The sequence below is a fragment of the Narcine bancroftii genome, chromosome 4, assembly GCF_036971445.1.
Source record: "Narcine bancroftii isolate sNarBan1 chromosome 4, sNarBan1.hap1, whole genome shotgun sequence".
In the NCBI taxonomy this organism is placed as follows: Eukaryota; Metazoa; Chordata; class Chondrichthyes; order Torpediniformes; family Narcinidae; genus Narcine; species Narcine bancroftii.
Genome location: NC_091472.1, coordinates 105,706,800 through 105,722,880, shown reverse-complemented (window position 1 = coordinate 105,722,880; position 16,081 = coordinate 105,706,800). Strand labels below are relative to the sequence as shown.

At 44.9% G+C, this 16,081-nt stretch overlaps 1 protein-coding gene across 1 annotated transcript in view; it reads right to left on the bottom strand.

Annotated features, from left to right (window-relative positions):
• slc24a3 (solute carrier family 24 member 3) overlaps positions 1-15,076 on the bottom strand; it is a 432,795-nt gene extending 417,719 nt beyond the window's left edge. Inside the window, exon 1 of the mRNA XM_069932352.1 lies at positions 14,614-15,076. Coding sequence (XP_069788453.1) covers positions 14,614-14,767 — 154 coding nt within the window. The 5' untranslated portion in view covers positions 14,768-15,076. The remainder of the gene's footprint in view (positions 1-14,613) is intronic.
• Between the last annotated feature and the right edge of the window lie 1,005 nt (positions 15,077-16,081).

The window sequence follows — 16,081 nt, the reverse complement described above, 5'->3', positions numbered from 1 at the left end:
AGTGGCTATATTTTGTGAGGAGTTTGTCAAAAATGGAGAGCATTCTGACCCTCTGGAATGGTATTACCTCTGGAGGTACCAATGCTCAGGAGAGGAATAAACTCCAGAGGGTTGTTAACTCAGCCTGCGACATCACAGGCACCAGACTTCAGTCCATTGAGGACATCTACATGAGGCAGCCTCTATCCTCAAAGACCACCACCACCCAGGCCATGCTCTCTTCACCCTGCTACCATCAGGAAAAAGGTACAGGCGCCTAAAGACGAACACTCAGCGGCACAAGGACAGCTTCTTCCCCTCTGCCATCAGAGTCCTGAATGGGCAATTAACCACAGACACTACCTTACTTTCTCTTTTTCTTCTTACTCACTTTGAAATGTACTTTATAGCAATAATTGCACTGGAATTGTTGCTGCATAATAATGCATTTCATGATAATAAACTCTGATTTTGAGTATGTCAGTCAGACAGCAGCAAGGAAGACTGCTACACAACTGACCTTGTGTTTGGTGCTGAGTTTGAACTCTAGGCTTTTAGATAGCAACCTTTCTCTCAGCATCATTAAGACGAAGGTGATCAATGGCACTGAAGGGGAGACAGTAAATAGTTTCAAGATCGTAGGAATCAACATCTCCAAGTCAAGTTTATTGTCATCTGATTGTACAAGTACAACCCGACAAAACAATGCAAAACATGCAGACACACAACCAAATGCAACACAGACAATACATATGTAGAACAAGCATTCATCTGCACAACTAAATAAATGCTGTTTCATGAATATGAGAGTCTCGGATGGTTAGAGTGAGCACTTCCTTTGGTCATTCAATATTCTCACTGCCCATTGGAAGAAGCTGTTCCTCAGCCTGGTGGGGCTGGCTCTGATCTCTTTCCTGATGGGAGCAGCTAAAAGATACTACAGAGGGTGAAAGGGGACCTCAATGATTTTGCACACCCCTCTTCAGACAATGATCTCGGTAGATCACGTTGATTTTTGGGGGTGGGGGGAGGTTGCAGGGAGGGAGATCCCTATTGATCCTCTGCTACTTTTATGATCCTGTGGATTTATCTCCGATCAATTTCTTCGCAGCAACTGTGCTGCACTGTGATGTAGCCGGCCAGATGCTCTCGATTTACATTATAATGGCCAGTGGCCTTGCCCACTTCAGTCTTCTCAGGAATTCCAGTTGCTGTTGAACCTTCCAGACAAGTGAGGAAATGTTGTGTGTCCACGATAAGTCACTAGTTAAGTGAACTTCAAGGAACTCCAATAACCTAACCTGGGACAAACACATCAACATGATGATCAAGAAAATGCATTGACGCTTCTACTTTCAAGAGGACTAAGCAAGCTCAGCATCTCCCCCTTCTCCCTCTACAATTTCTACAGGTGCACCACTGAAAGCAGACTTGCTGGATGTATCACAGCATGACAGGAAATCTCTGCTCAAGACCGGAAGATGAACGCAGCTCAGAACCTGACGCAAACCTCCCCCCACTCCCATTCTCCCTGAACCATCTACATGTCCTGCTGTCCAAGAAAAACAGCCAACACACTGAAGGACCCATCACATCCCAGATACACTCTCTTCTCCTTCCTTCCATCAGGGAGAAGCCATAAAATTGTGTAGGCAATCACCAAACAGGCTTGAAGGCAGTTTCTTCCCCACAGCCATTAGGCTCCTGAATGAACCCCACAACAGTGCTCTCATGGTGTCTTTGCTTGGTGCTTATTGATCTTCATTTACAGTGTAATCCTACACTCTATAAATTGTGGTCTTTATACAGCTGCATGAATATTGGAGACAGCTGTTAGTCTGTTTGCAGAAGGAACCCTCCTTGCTGTACTAGGTATATTGTGACAAATACATTTGAACTTTTCACAGCTGTCCAAAGGTTGCACAGAAGGAGAAGGGAAATTTTATTATCAAAACCTACCTTTGCTGAAGGACAGCTTCTTATTTATGGGATGTACTCCAGCATTTTAGTTGCCTTGTTGTTCATTTTAAACATTAGGTTGGGTGACACAACGTTCTGCAGGGGGGGCAGGTTTAGGGCTGTACATTTTCTGTACACTTCAGTGAACACGCGAGCAGGTGTAACTGTCATCCATACACTGAGGTTCAACGCAGGAGGACGAAATGACCTTAGTTCAGAGATTGATCCACTCCCATCCCAAGGAAACTTCTTTGCAAGGGAGGTGTAGCAAGGATTGAAGGAAGTTTTGGGGGAGTGATGCAGACTTGATGACACCAGTCCACACTGGAATGGGGTCTGTGGTGGATCCTTGGGTTGAATTCAGAACCAGCACTCCATTCCCTCCCAGACATGAGACAAGGATCAGAAGCCAATCAAAATTGAGGAGATATACTGACAGAGATGAGGCTTTTCCAGTTTCAAAGCAGTGGTCGACAATGGTCCGTGCCTTCCCTTGGTGAGGTTTGCATCTATGGTGCCCCTCAATGGATGAAATCCACTATGTGATTCAGGGAGCAATTGTTGAACCCGTAGGAAGATAAGGGCTTGCGGCAATGACTTTCCCTGGGGCGAACGCCAGAGGATCCCTGTAGTGATATGATGATCAGTCCTGTCCCGTCCTTGAAGATGGCTAAAATGTCTCCATCCTCTTCTCAGATGTGTGAGGCAAATGTGCATCTGGAGTTCCTCACCACAAACTTCAGAACTTTTGAAGGGATATTATCTACTCCCAAGGCCTCATGGCCTTCTCTAGCTTTTCTGGTCAGGACTGTTGCAAGACTGGACTGGATGGTTTGCTGTAGATTGAAGCTTTGGGAACTTGCCTCCAGAAGGGTTATGGTCAAGAGGTTATTTCAATGCTCCTTCAGGTGTTTGTTCTTCTCTATTCCCTTTTCTCAGAGAGATGGCTACTTGGGTGATACCCTTGACCAGCTAATCCCTCTCAGCAAATTCATCAAGGATAGAAGTTGTCTCACGTGATCTCAAGTTTGTTTATTGTACAAATACTATATAATGCAAACATATTAGAAAAGATTATCCTAAGATCTATACAACAGTATTATGAGCTGGGAGAAAGGACCCATAAAGTCCTGCATTGGCAGGTGAGGGCGGGTCTCAGGAACAATTAATGCAATTTAAACAGGGAAGACAAGATTTCATATAAACCAAAGGAGATAAATAAAACATCTGAAAGTTCTACACAGAGCTGAATAATCAGAGTGAGAGATCCAGCTAAAAGAGATCATTTCCTGTTTACATTGGAAGTACCAAGTTTGGATCAAGATGAACAAGAGGGGCTGAACACCCCCTTCTCTTGAGAGAAGATTAAGAAAGCCCTGGGCTCATTGCAGGCTAACAAATCACCAGAGGAGGATGGGTTCCCTGCTGAATTTTATAAAGAGTTTAAGGATCTTTTAATGCCTCTTATTATGGAGGTAGTGGACCAGGAGGCAGAGATACATACCCTTCTGGGATCTTTCTCAATTATTTTGGTGATTCCTCTTCCTAAATGACAATTTCATTATTGAATGTAGATTATAAAATTATAGCAAAAGCATTGGCCAATAGGTTGGCTCAATATTTACCAAAGTTAAGAAATCCAGATCAAGCTGGATTTGTACAAAAGAGACAGTCAGCAGAAAATATATGTGCACCTGGCATAGTCAGGGGAGAATCTAGGTGTGGCCATAGCTCTAGACATGGAGGAGGCCTTTGACAGACTGGAGTGGGACCTTTTATTCAAAGTATTGGAAAAATTTGGATTGAGACAACCATTTCTTAATTGGGTATGGATGCTCTACATAAACACCAACCTAAAATTATTATGAATGGGCAAATGCCTCCAGTGTTCCTACTGGATAGGTCTGGTAGCCAGGGAATGTCCACTGTTCCCAGTATTGTTTATACTAGCTATTGAACCCCTGGCAGAAGCCTTTCGATGGGATCCAGATATAAAGGGGTTCAAAGTGAGCCAGGAGGAAAATAAAATCAATTTATTCACTGATGAGAGTATATTTGACTGACCTGGGGAGGGGGGGGGGGGGGGGGGGTGGGGTCATTGGCCAGGCTGAGGACCAAACTGGAGGATTATGGCAAGATCTCTGGGTATAAAATAAATCTGGATAAGAGTGAAATTATGACCTTGACAAAGGGGGATTACAGACAGTACCAACAAGGGAGGCAATTTAAGTGGCTGCAAGAGGGCATTAAATATTTGGGAATGAAAGTGGATAAGGATTTACACAATTCATATAAACTCAATTATCTCTCTTTGGTCCGGAAGATTGAGGACAACCTTGGTAGATGGAGGACCCTTCTTCCCATAACTTTGGTAGGCAGAGTTACTTGCATTAAAGTTATGCCAAGACTACAATATCTATTCCATTGCCCTAGGGCATCTTTAAGGTGCTCAGCAGATGTGTCAGAAAGTTGTCATGGAACGCTAAGGTGGCTAGAACCTCCACGGAAAAGTTGACTTGGGAGATATGAAATTACCAGATTTTTAAAAATACTATTGGGTGGCTAAGTCAAGGTTTATCACTTCATTCTTTAAGGGAGGCAGAATCCCCTCCTAAGCCTAAATTGGACTACACACAGTAGGAGGAAAGATAGTAGGAGAGTTTATATATAAATGGGGCATCAAATTGATATCAGGGAATATGGATAACTCCATATTCAGACATGGCAAGAAAATAAATCAATGTGTTGGACTAAAGATGGAGATATCTCCTCAAATACCCCTGACCCAGAACAAATTAATACCCATGATTCTGAATAATAAGATCCTGGATACCTGATGTTGGAAGGGAATCAAGTGTATCGAGGATTGTTATGAGCAAGGACAGCTAATGTCATTCAAACAGCTGAGGGATATATATGATTTGCTTAATAAAATGTTCTTCTGCTATCTTCATCTAAGATATTTCTTAAGGGATAATTTGGGACCATCTTTGGCCCTACCCATGTATCTTGGCTTGGAGATTCAAATTTGAAAGGGGAATATGCGCAAGTTTATCTCTACGATGTATCTCCAATTCCAAAGTGAGGGCCTGAAGCTGGACTTACACAGGTCGAGGGAAAGGTGGGAATTGGTCTTGAACACAACAATCCATAAGTGGTGCTGGTCAGACCTATGGCTAGATAGCATGACAGCAGTCATTGGTACCAGGTATAGGTTGGTGCAATAAAATTTCCTGCATCAACTACATATCACACCATAAAAATTACAAAAGTCTCAGATATGTAATTTAGGTATGGTGTGGAGATTGGAACCTTTATCCATTCAATCTGGCTGTGTTTTTAAAGGTGAGATCCTTCTAGAAGGATCTTTGGGTCATTCTGAAAAAAATTACATACAAAGCTGGATTTTTCACAGGACCAGGAATTGTAACTTCTGGAAAACATTATGGAAATGGGTTTTAAACTGTCCAGATACCAAATTCAGTTTTTGAAGGTCACTTTGTCGATAGCCAGGAAGTGTACAGCGGTCACGTGGAAGTCTAACTCCCAACTTAATACTACACACTGGGAAACAGAAATGCAGAGTTGTATACCCCTGGAGAAAATCATGTAATTTGAGGAAGAGATATGGTACATATGGTAAATATGGTGTGGCAACCCTATCTGTAACATATTGGTACACCGATGTAATTATACCCCTTTTAGATAAAGTGAATACAACCATACCAGAACAAACAAAATACCGAAGAAGCTCAGTAGGTCAAACAATGTCCTTTATATAGCAAACTGACGATTCAGGCTTGAGCCCTTCAAGAAGTTGACCTGCTGAACTTCTCCAGCATTTTATATTTTTACTTCAACCGTGCCAGTAGTGGAATGCTGGAGATCAGTGAAGTGGGTCGTGGCGTAGGCAACGTGCTCTTGCATTTTGTTCCTTTTATTTTATTTTAGTTTCTTCTTAAGTTCCCTTAAAGGTTTTTGACTTTAACAATATTCTGCTCTTTGTATTTGTTTTATGTAATCTTTTCTTTTTTGTATTAGGGCATGGGAGGGAGGGGAGAGGGGTAGGGGATAAAATAGACTGTATGATATACACTATTGTTGGAAAAAAACATATTGTTTTTTTGGATTTTTATAAGTCTTTGAAAATCAAAAATAAAATATTCAAAAAAATCTTCAAGTTTATTGTCACATTAACCAAGCTTCAGTGATAGAAGTATTTGGTGAGCAAACCAGTTAAACATCTCATATATAGTGCAGTAAGTATAGCACAAAACAGGTGTGGAAAGTTACAGAGAGATCAGTTGATAGGAAGCAAAGGCAGATAACATTTTATTATTTTGGGGTTCATTCAGGATTCCGACTTCTTGGATCCACCTGAATAACGTTTATCCTTTCATCACCAACAGTACACTGTGGACATGGGGAGTGTTTTAGTGTTAAGAATCTTGAGCAGGGCTTGCATCATTAGGCAGCATGGCTGGTGTAGCAGTTAGCACAATGCTTTTACAACACTGGTGTACCAGACCTGGGTTCAAATCCCACTCTGTAAGGAGTCTGTACATTCTCCTTGCATCTGTGTGGGTTTTCTCCAGGGGCTCCGGCTTCCTCCTACCTATACTGGGGGCGTAGGTTAATGGGGTGCAAATTGGGCAGCACAGACTTGTGGGCCAAAATGGCCTGTTACCGTGCTGTATGTCGACATTTAAAATTTAAATTTAAAAAATTCCGTGGAAACAAAGGTGAAAGAGCCAGAAACTGAGCCAAAATGAAATATCTCGGGATGCATGGGAGACTGCAGATACTAGAATCACACAATTTGCTGAGAACAGCACCGGTGGGAGATAAAAGAGAAATATCAACATTTCAGGCCTTCATCAGAACTGAGAGAATGGAGGAAAGTGAACTGTTATAATGAGGACAGGGTGGAGGGGTAGGTCCTGGCCCAATGGGGAACTAGTGGACCAGGAAGAGGTGAAGGATGACAGACAAAGGCAGCTGACTGTTTCTATCCATCATCTTTCACCTCTCCCTGGTCCACCCACCTTCAATTTGGCCCTACCCATCTTCCACACCACCCAGTATTACTCAAGCTGCCTCCACTTCATCCCTTTGCTCCTCTTCCATTGTCCAGATTTAGATTTCAGATTTATTGTCAGAGTACATACATGGCATCACACACCATGCTGAGATGCTTTTTCCTGCAGGGAAGGCAGAATTGCCACTTATTTGTAGTGCAAAAAGAACCATACACAATGTACACATGTAAACAAATAAAGAACTGTAAACAGATAATGAATGTAAACCTGATTCTGCAATACAGAGAGAAAAATAAAAAATAAAAATCTACCAATCAACTACCTCCTTCATCTCTCCGGGTCCATCAATCTCCCACCAACCCAAGTCCTAATCCTCCTATCCTCACCTCTTTCTATCAGTTCTCTCCTCCACATTCTCAGACCTGATGAAGCCTGAGAAATATCCATTCTTTTTCTCCAACTGACACTGCTCATCCCACTGAGTTCCTCCAGCAGGTTGTTGTGAGCTGTTCCTGGATCGAATATCAAAGGGCATTTTCTGTCCATCTTCTTTTAATTGAGTAGCGGAATAGTTTGAATCATGCAGCTACATGGTAGTGGCCTGCATTCCAGTCACATGTTTGTAACATTGTAGACACAAGTGCATTAACTTCTATCTGATGATGGAAATATAAAATTTCTAGTTTGATAGGTACATCTAACACTTAATAGCCTAACCTGTGCCGCAATAGAGTGAGCATTATAGCATAGTCAACCAAAGCCACGTCTAGTAACCAGTAAGCTTAACATCCAAATAAAGAATCACTTTGCATGGGGAAGAAATCTGAATGGTCAGGCATGCTGAGTCCAACAAAAGCCTGCTGCCTTGCCGATGATACAAAGTACAGAATTGTTGTAGATAACTGTATTGTGAAGGGTCGTGGCCATCACGTGACAGCATTGCTCACTACCTAGTTGGAAGGCACACCACCTGCCAATCAAGATTCGGCCCTGCCCCACCCATTATTGCACATTTTGCCGTTGGCCAATTTAAATTCCTTTGTACTTGACCTTGGGCCATTGGCCTTTGTATCAGCTTAACCTGGTTGGCATTGAGCCATTGGCATCCTGTAAACGACTTGGGATGGACCAGCCCCACCCCCCCCAAGGCCTCCAGCACTATAAAGGGTGCCACGTGCACGAGATTTGTTCTCTTAAGACCACCCTGCTTCACTCCAGGCCTGGAATGACACTGGAGAAATTGTTGGTAAGATGTGCAGTGTTAAAGGGCTGGGAGTGTTTAATTAGTGTCCCTAGTAGCATAGAGCTGTGCCTGCACTGAGTCAAGGGATGGCGGGTATCGTATTGCTTGTGTGTGTGTGTGTGTGTGTGTCTCTGTGTGTGTGTGTGTGTCTGTGTGTTTTTGTGTGTATTTTCTCACACTCGTTTATAAATTGTGCACTTGTTTTACTGCCGCTACCACATTCCCATATTCACTATAAACTGTGCGCATCTGTTATTCCTTTTATCATCTTCCCATGCCCATTTTTTGTAAATAAAATAATTTGCTACAAAACTGCATTCAGAGTTCTTGCTTTTGAGACCCATCAAATCTTTTTTTAATCACTCATAACAATAGTGTATAAGATTGTCACTGATTATACCAGGATATAGACAGGATGCAAAGGTGGGCAAAAAAGAGGCAGATGGAATTCAATCCAATCAAAGTCCAGAAATCCAGACTTTTCAAAGACTCGCAGCTGAAATCCAGACCACTTGAGAATCCGGACTTCTCAAAAACTCTCAACTTTTGCATAGTGTTGTGTAAACACCACAGATGTACTGCCTGAGAATCTGGAATAACCAAAAATCCAGAGCAACCCAATCCCTGAGCAGTCCATATTTTAGGACTTTTACTGTAATGCACCTTGGAAGGTCAAACTTGAAGGCCAAGTATTTGGTTAATGGGAGGATTCTTAGCAGCATAGAGGAACAGAGAGATATTGAGGTCCAGGTCTTAGATCGATCAAGGTTGCCGCATGATTTGATCTAGTGCTTAAATTGGTGTATAGGGTGTTGGCCCTCATTCTTCAAGGGAATGAGTTCAGGAGTCATGTGGGAATACTGCAGCTCTATAAAACTTCTTGGAGTATCAAATTCATTTCTGGTTGCCTCATTACAGGAAGGGTATTAATGCTTTAGAGAGAGTGCAAAGGAGATTAATCTGGATGTTGCATGGATTGGAGAACATGTTGACAGAGTTATGGCATTTCTCTTTGGAGTGATGAAGGATGAGAGGTGACAATAGGGGCAGAGATATAGCATGAATAGCCAACACCTTTTTCTTGGGCTGACAATAACAAAGACCAGAGGACTGGTTAAGGTGAATGGAAGAAAGTTTAGAGGTGACAGCAGAAGTACCTTTTTTTTTCTTACGCAGAGATTAGTGAATGCCTGGAATCCATAGCCGAAGGTTGTGGTGGAGGCTGGTACAATAGAGATATTCAATTGACTCTTGGATAGGCACATGAATGCAAGAAAAATAGAGAGTTTTTTCATGAGGTAGGGAAGATTTAGATAGTTGTGGTGTAGGTTTCAATGAGCTAAAGGATCTGCATTGTGCTGCAATGTTCTGTTCTATTTCAAACTCAAACATTACCAGCACCTGTAATCCTCAGATATCCTGCCATAATGGGCACTAATTAAACTTTCAATTCCAGAACTTGAGGTGCGAAAGGTTCAGGGAAGTAGAAGGGAGCTGCATGAGTGGAGATCAAGGAAGTGCGCAGTATGTGGAACTGAGCCCTCATTCCCTTGATACAAGAGGTGTGACAACAAAACCATAAATAGGAACAAGCCCCTTCAACTCTGCACCACCATTCTCATATTTTGTTTTATGACAACAGAGGAGACAGGCATTCAGCCCATGGATCTCAATCTCAATCCACCACCCGGTGACCCATTCTCTCCCCATGCTATCAATCTGCCCATCCCACCCTGCCCCGCTCACCTACCGGAGCACGAGGAGTATGCATAGCTCGCCAACAAACCTATCAGCCAGCTCATCATTTGAGAAGTGGAAGGAAACCAGAAAATCCTGTTGGAAAACTATGGTGGTCACCAGCAAAATGTGAAAACTCCATGCTGGCATCATGGGAAGTCAGGAATCAACCGGAGTCAGGGTCAATGGAGATGCAAGACAGCAACTCTGCTAGCTAAGCCACTGGAACACCAAAGATCATTAATGACCCCCGACATCAATGCCATTTTCCTGCCCTTTCTCCACCTCCCTCTGTCCCTCCAACATCCAGAAATCTACTGACCTCCCTTTTGTTCACAATTAATGACTGGGCCTTCACCCACTCTGGGTTAGAGAATTACAATGATACGCTTTCCAGGAAGTGAAGACGTTCTTCGTCATCTCTGTCCTAAATAGCCTATCTTTATTCTGAGACGGAGTTTCTAGATTCCTTAGCCAGCAAAAACATCATCCGCACAATCTAACTCGTCGAACCTTCAAGAATTCTGTGTGGCTCAATAAACCAGCCATTCACAACGGGACCCCCTAAGCGCCGATCCCACCCCCCCCCCCACAAAATTGGGAGCCACAACACATTTAAGTAAAAGACTAAGAAGTATGGAAGAAACCAAAACTTGACTGCTTCACAGAAAAGGGCCCATAAACTTTGAGCAGAGTCTTAAGGGGGCCATATCCAAGGTTCAGATACAGCAATGAGCTCTCTGAACCCTTCTCCATTAACAATGGCGTGAAGCAAGGCTGTGTTCTCGCACCAACCCTCTTTTCAATCTTCTTCAGCATGATGCTGAACCAAGCCATGAAAGACCCCAACAATGAAGACGCTGTTTACATCCGGTACCGCACGGATGGCAGTCTCTTCAATCTGAGGCGCCTGCAAGCTCACACCAAGACACAAGAGAAACTTGTCCGTGAACTACTCTTTGCAGATGATGCCGCTTTAGTTGCCCATTCAGAGCCAGCTCTTCAGCGCTTGACGTCCTGCTTTGCGGAAACTGCCAAAATGTTTGGCCTGGAAGTCAGCCTGAAGAAAACTGAGGTCCTCCATCAGCCAGCTCCCCACCATGACTACCAGCCCCCCCACATCTCCATCGGGCACACAAAACTCAAAACGGTCAACCAGTTTACCTATCTCGGCTGCACCATTTCATCAGATGCAAGGATCGACAATGAGATAGACAACAGACTCGCCAAGGCAAATAGCGCCTTTGGAAGACTACACAAAAGAGTCTGGAAAAACAACCAACTGAAAAACCTCACAAAGATAAGCGTATACAGAGCCGTTGTCATACCCACACTCCTGTTCGGCTCCGAATCATGGGTCCTCTACCGGCACCACCTACGGCTCCTAGAACGCTTCCACCAGCGTTGTCTCCGCTCCATCCTCAACATCCATTGGAGCGCTCACACCCCTAACGTTGAGGTACTCGAGATGGCAGAGGTCGACAGCATCGAGTCCACGCTGCTGAAGATCCAGCTGCGCTGGATGGGTCACGTCTCCAGAATGGAGGACCATCGCCTTCCCAAGATCGTATTATATGGCGAGCTCTCCACTGGCCACCGTGACAGAGGTGCACCAAAGAAAAGGTACAAGGACTGCCTAAAGAAATCTCTTGGTGCCTGCCACATTGACCACCGCCAGTGGGCTGATAACGCCTCAAACCGTGCATCTTGGCGCCTCACAGTTTGGCGGGCAGCAGCCTCCTTTGAAGAAGACCGCAGAGCCCACCTCACTGACAAAAGGCAAAGGAGGAAAAACCCAACACCCAACCCCAACCAACCAATTTTCCCTTGCAACCGCTGCAATCGTGTCTGCCTGTCCCGCATCGGACTGGTCAGCCACAAACGAGCCTGCAGCTGACGTGGACTTTTTACCCCCTCCATAAATCTTCGTCCGCGAAGCCAAGCCAAAGAATCATGGCTGTTCTAAAATTTCAGCATTGATAGGTTTATCTGCAAAACTGAGGTGCTTGCCACTCAATCTCTCATCTAACAGAACTAGCCCGATTAATTTTCATTGCACTGCCTCCACTCGGAATGCATACTTCTGTGAGGAGAGGTTTTCACTGAAACAAGCAGCTTTTCAGTGCTGTGAGTGGGATACTGTGTACTGATGCACCCTGAAATTGCCCTCAATAGATCTGGAGCCAGGGAAGTGAATGTGATTGCTCTCGGAGATTCAATGGGCCAAATGGTCTCCTAGGTTGTGACAAAATATGCCTGAAATACCTGCTGCCTTTCAGAGCAATTAAAGACGCAGTTTGTTTTTAACAATCTGCAACTCACAACTCACACTTCCAGAGCCTGTTTTCAATGAAGCAAGGTATTTGGCCTTCATTGCTGGCAGTGCCAGATTCACCTGGTGACATCAATGTCACCCACCTTCCCATTCTAATCTTTGAAAACTATCATGGAATTGGTCCACAGAGTATGTACATGGCTGGAAACACACCAGGAGCCATTCCTTCTTGCCTTCTGACCCAATTTTCCGATAATTAGGCAGGTGGGGTGTTAGTACTTCAACTGTTGCAGCATGGTTGTGAATGTGCTCTCAGAAAGGAACCACACACTACTAGTATTTCTCTCAAGAGTACAACCCAAAGAGTTGGGTTTATTCGAGCTGGAGACAAACAGGTTCAGGTAAGAGAGATAAACAAAGAGTCTGTAGATAATGCTGAACTGTAACAGCCACAAAGTACTGGAGGAACTTAGCAGATCATACAGCAATAATCAGTTTAAAGAGACAATTCATTTTATCTGTGAATCACGGCTGAATCATTACTTGGGTCAGCTAAAACCCTGTGTCAATATAGAATAGAGGTTTTAAAATTCGAACTGTACAGGATAAACAGCATTCTTGCTTCTAGGCAAGGCATTAACGTCCTTGAGCTGGCAGTCACTTTTTCAGCTATCACACTTCTGCAGTATGTTAGGACTATTACAAGCTCAAACACAATTCTGCTGATTAGTCACTTGGTATCATCCTTTACACGTTAAAATTCTTCTTTACACTTAGTGTTCACAGTGTAGAACTTTCTTAACCCTCAAAGTTCCCATCAGCGTCATTGTCACCAGGAATGAGGAACGATCAGGATGTTAGTCATAAATACAATACAAACGTATGCTTTGCCCATTCAATTAAAAAAGTAGCTAATATGTCCAATAGAAACTAAATTCAGCGAAACGTGCACATTTGCAGGTTGCAGATTTTATAAATCAGTGCTGGATTCTCAGCTTGTTCAAGTGAAGCAGTTCAACTGGCCCAAAATTACAACTATCCTGCCCTTCCAATGGGAGCCATTCATTTTCTTGCCAAGGAATAAAAGGCACATTCTCAAAGATCAGATGAGGTCAAAGGCTGACTGGAGCAAGGACTCTGATTTTACGTTTTGTTCATGTTTGTTTATTGTCATCTGATTGTACAATTACACCCTCGACAAAGCAGAAACACACTTGCAAATGATACATATGCAGTACGTATATACCTATTTAAAACATATAAATATTGCTTAAGAGATGCTCCCCTATCGCCCAGGATTCAAACACCCATTGCAGTCGTGCTCAATACTTTGCAAGAGATGGTCATTCTTGGAAAGTAAAACTTCTTCCTGAGCAGTCACTCACGTCATGACCAACAGGCTGGCTGCCACAACTCATGAGAAGGAAGGTCCAACCAAAAACAGCCTCTTTTGTTTGTTCATGCTGATATCCCAATATTGCCTCACAATGAATCATGCACAACAATTTTGCCCAAAAAGGCTGAGTGGACCATTCAAGAAAACAACCCTCTCCTGAAGCCAAGAGTTCCATTCTCAGCAATCCTATTCATCTTTATTATGCTGGTGGTCACTCACTGGCCCCTGATGCATTGGGCTCCAAACATCCTCTCAACTGGCCTGCATTTCCATGGCGTGTCTTCCGATCCCTCAAGACTATCTCCAAGCACCACGCACAGGGAGTTGCCTTCTCCTGATTATTTCGTGGAGCGATCACTTAAAATAACATCGTGAAAGGAAGGAATTGAAGAGGCTTCCTTGACCAAGCACCTGGCACACGGAGTCTAGCATTACGTTTGGTTGACTAGCAGGGGAGTGGATGGAGGAAAATCACAGCTGATGTCCCAGAGATGATGGAGGACTAACCCAGGAGGATACTTGCACCATTGTCCCCAGAGCCAACATCAACACATCAAACAGAAACCCCCCCCCAAAAAAAAATTGGTGGGGAAAGCAGAGAGAGGAAGAGAGTTGAGGTTTCAGGCTGCCTCCGGCATTTTCCTCCCCTCTTTGCTTTGGTCTGAATGAGTACCAGAACATCTTCAGAACCAGCCCCTGGACAGGTGATTTTATGACAGTGGCACAGACATTTTCCACCCACTGAGCATTTTTAATGCAACCACCCCCTGCAAGGGTGATCACCTCAAAAGACAACCTCTTGCTATTAATACCAGCTCATTCTCTGCCCTCCTCCTCCCCATCCTGCTCACACATTTGCTACTCTCTCCACCAAGAGTGTTGTGTGGGGAGAAGAGGCGCATTGGGGTCACACTAAAGTTGTACGAATGCGAATTCTTCACTGAACTTCCGCTGCCCTTTGTGGCCTCGGAGATTTCCCCCTTACCTGCCTTCTCCACCAAGCTGGAGATGCCCAGGACCACCAGCATCACGCCGGCCAGCCAGCAGATCTGCCACCAAACCAGGTCCCGTCTTTTGCGCCGCAATTTGCTGTGCCTCGGGCTCCCCGTCATCTCCAAGGGGCAAAACTGGGGCTCCATGACCGCGGTCGAGTCTCGCCGGTCCCGGCTGAGGCAGCGGCGCAACTTCTGACCGCGGAGCCGCAGCGGGCGAGGGCGAGAGAAGGGGGTGGTGGTGGGGGGAGGAGGTTGGGGGGGGGGGGGGTGGGTGGGGGGGGGGACAAGGGAGGGGGAAAGAAGAAAGGGGGTGGCTATCACTCCATGAGACGCCGAGAGGAGAAGAGAGAGGGGGCAAGCTGTCGGCTGCTTGCTGCTGTTGCGCCAAGCTGATCCATGAACAGAGGCGCGGGCACTCAGCGTGGCAACTCACTCAGTGCCGGAGCACGAAGCTGACTGAGGCAGGAACTGATCAGGGGAGGGGAGGGGAGGGCTTGCTGCTGGATGCTCGACCACTGCGCCCTCTTCGGGGCCCGATCACCAACTGCAACTCTCTCCTCCTGCTCTCATCAACTTTTCCAAAAATAATTGCATTCGTTTGCTGGTCTTGGGGAAAAGAAAACCCCCACACAAGTGCTGGAGAAACTCAGCAGGTCAAACAGTGCCTTTCTGTAGCAAAGGTAAAGGTACATCACCAACGCTTCGGGCTGAAGCCCTCTCTGACCACGTACTCACCCAGCTCATTGGTCTTCTTGATGGGCTCGCAGTTGCAGCCCAGTAGAAGAAGAAATAAGGTTCTAATCAAGAACCCATCAATCACTGCCTTAAATACAACCCAATGACATGGCCTCCACAACCACCTGTGGCAGTAAGCCCAATATCTTTTCGGTTGCATCTGAGGTGAAGTGTGCATTAGATTCTGGACCTCCCACCAGATCCTCGGGTTCAGTTTCTCGGTGTGGAGTTTGAAGCCAAAACCTTCCAGGTAAAAGATGAAGATGCTATAAGACATTGGAGCAGAAATAGGATTTTTTTTCTAGCTATCCATCCCAGAGGACGATGGTGGTTCCGTTCAGTTATTTTTTGAGGTTTGATATGTGCGTCCTGAAGTGGCTGATCCTTGACAGGCCTTGCTTGCAGGTGAAGCCTGGGGTGGGTGGGGGGGTGGGGGCAGAAGCTCTGTTGTGACTCTTCCTGTCCCCTTCCTCTGTTGCCTCTTTGAGTTTGTTCTCAACAGCATCCACACCTTTTATGATGGTGTCCCTCCGCTGCGAGTGACCTTGGCCCGGATCCTCCCATGTTGATGGGGCAATGTCAGCTTTCTTGAGGCTCCTGTGCAGAATATTCTTGCACCGTAGTCGCTGGCCTCCTTGTTTTCGGGTACCACTGGACAGTTGGCCGTATAAGATGTCCTTCGGATGACTTCCGTCAGGGATTCTGACAACATGCCCTGCCCAG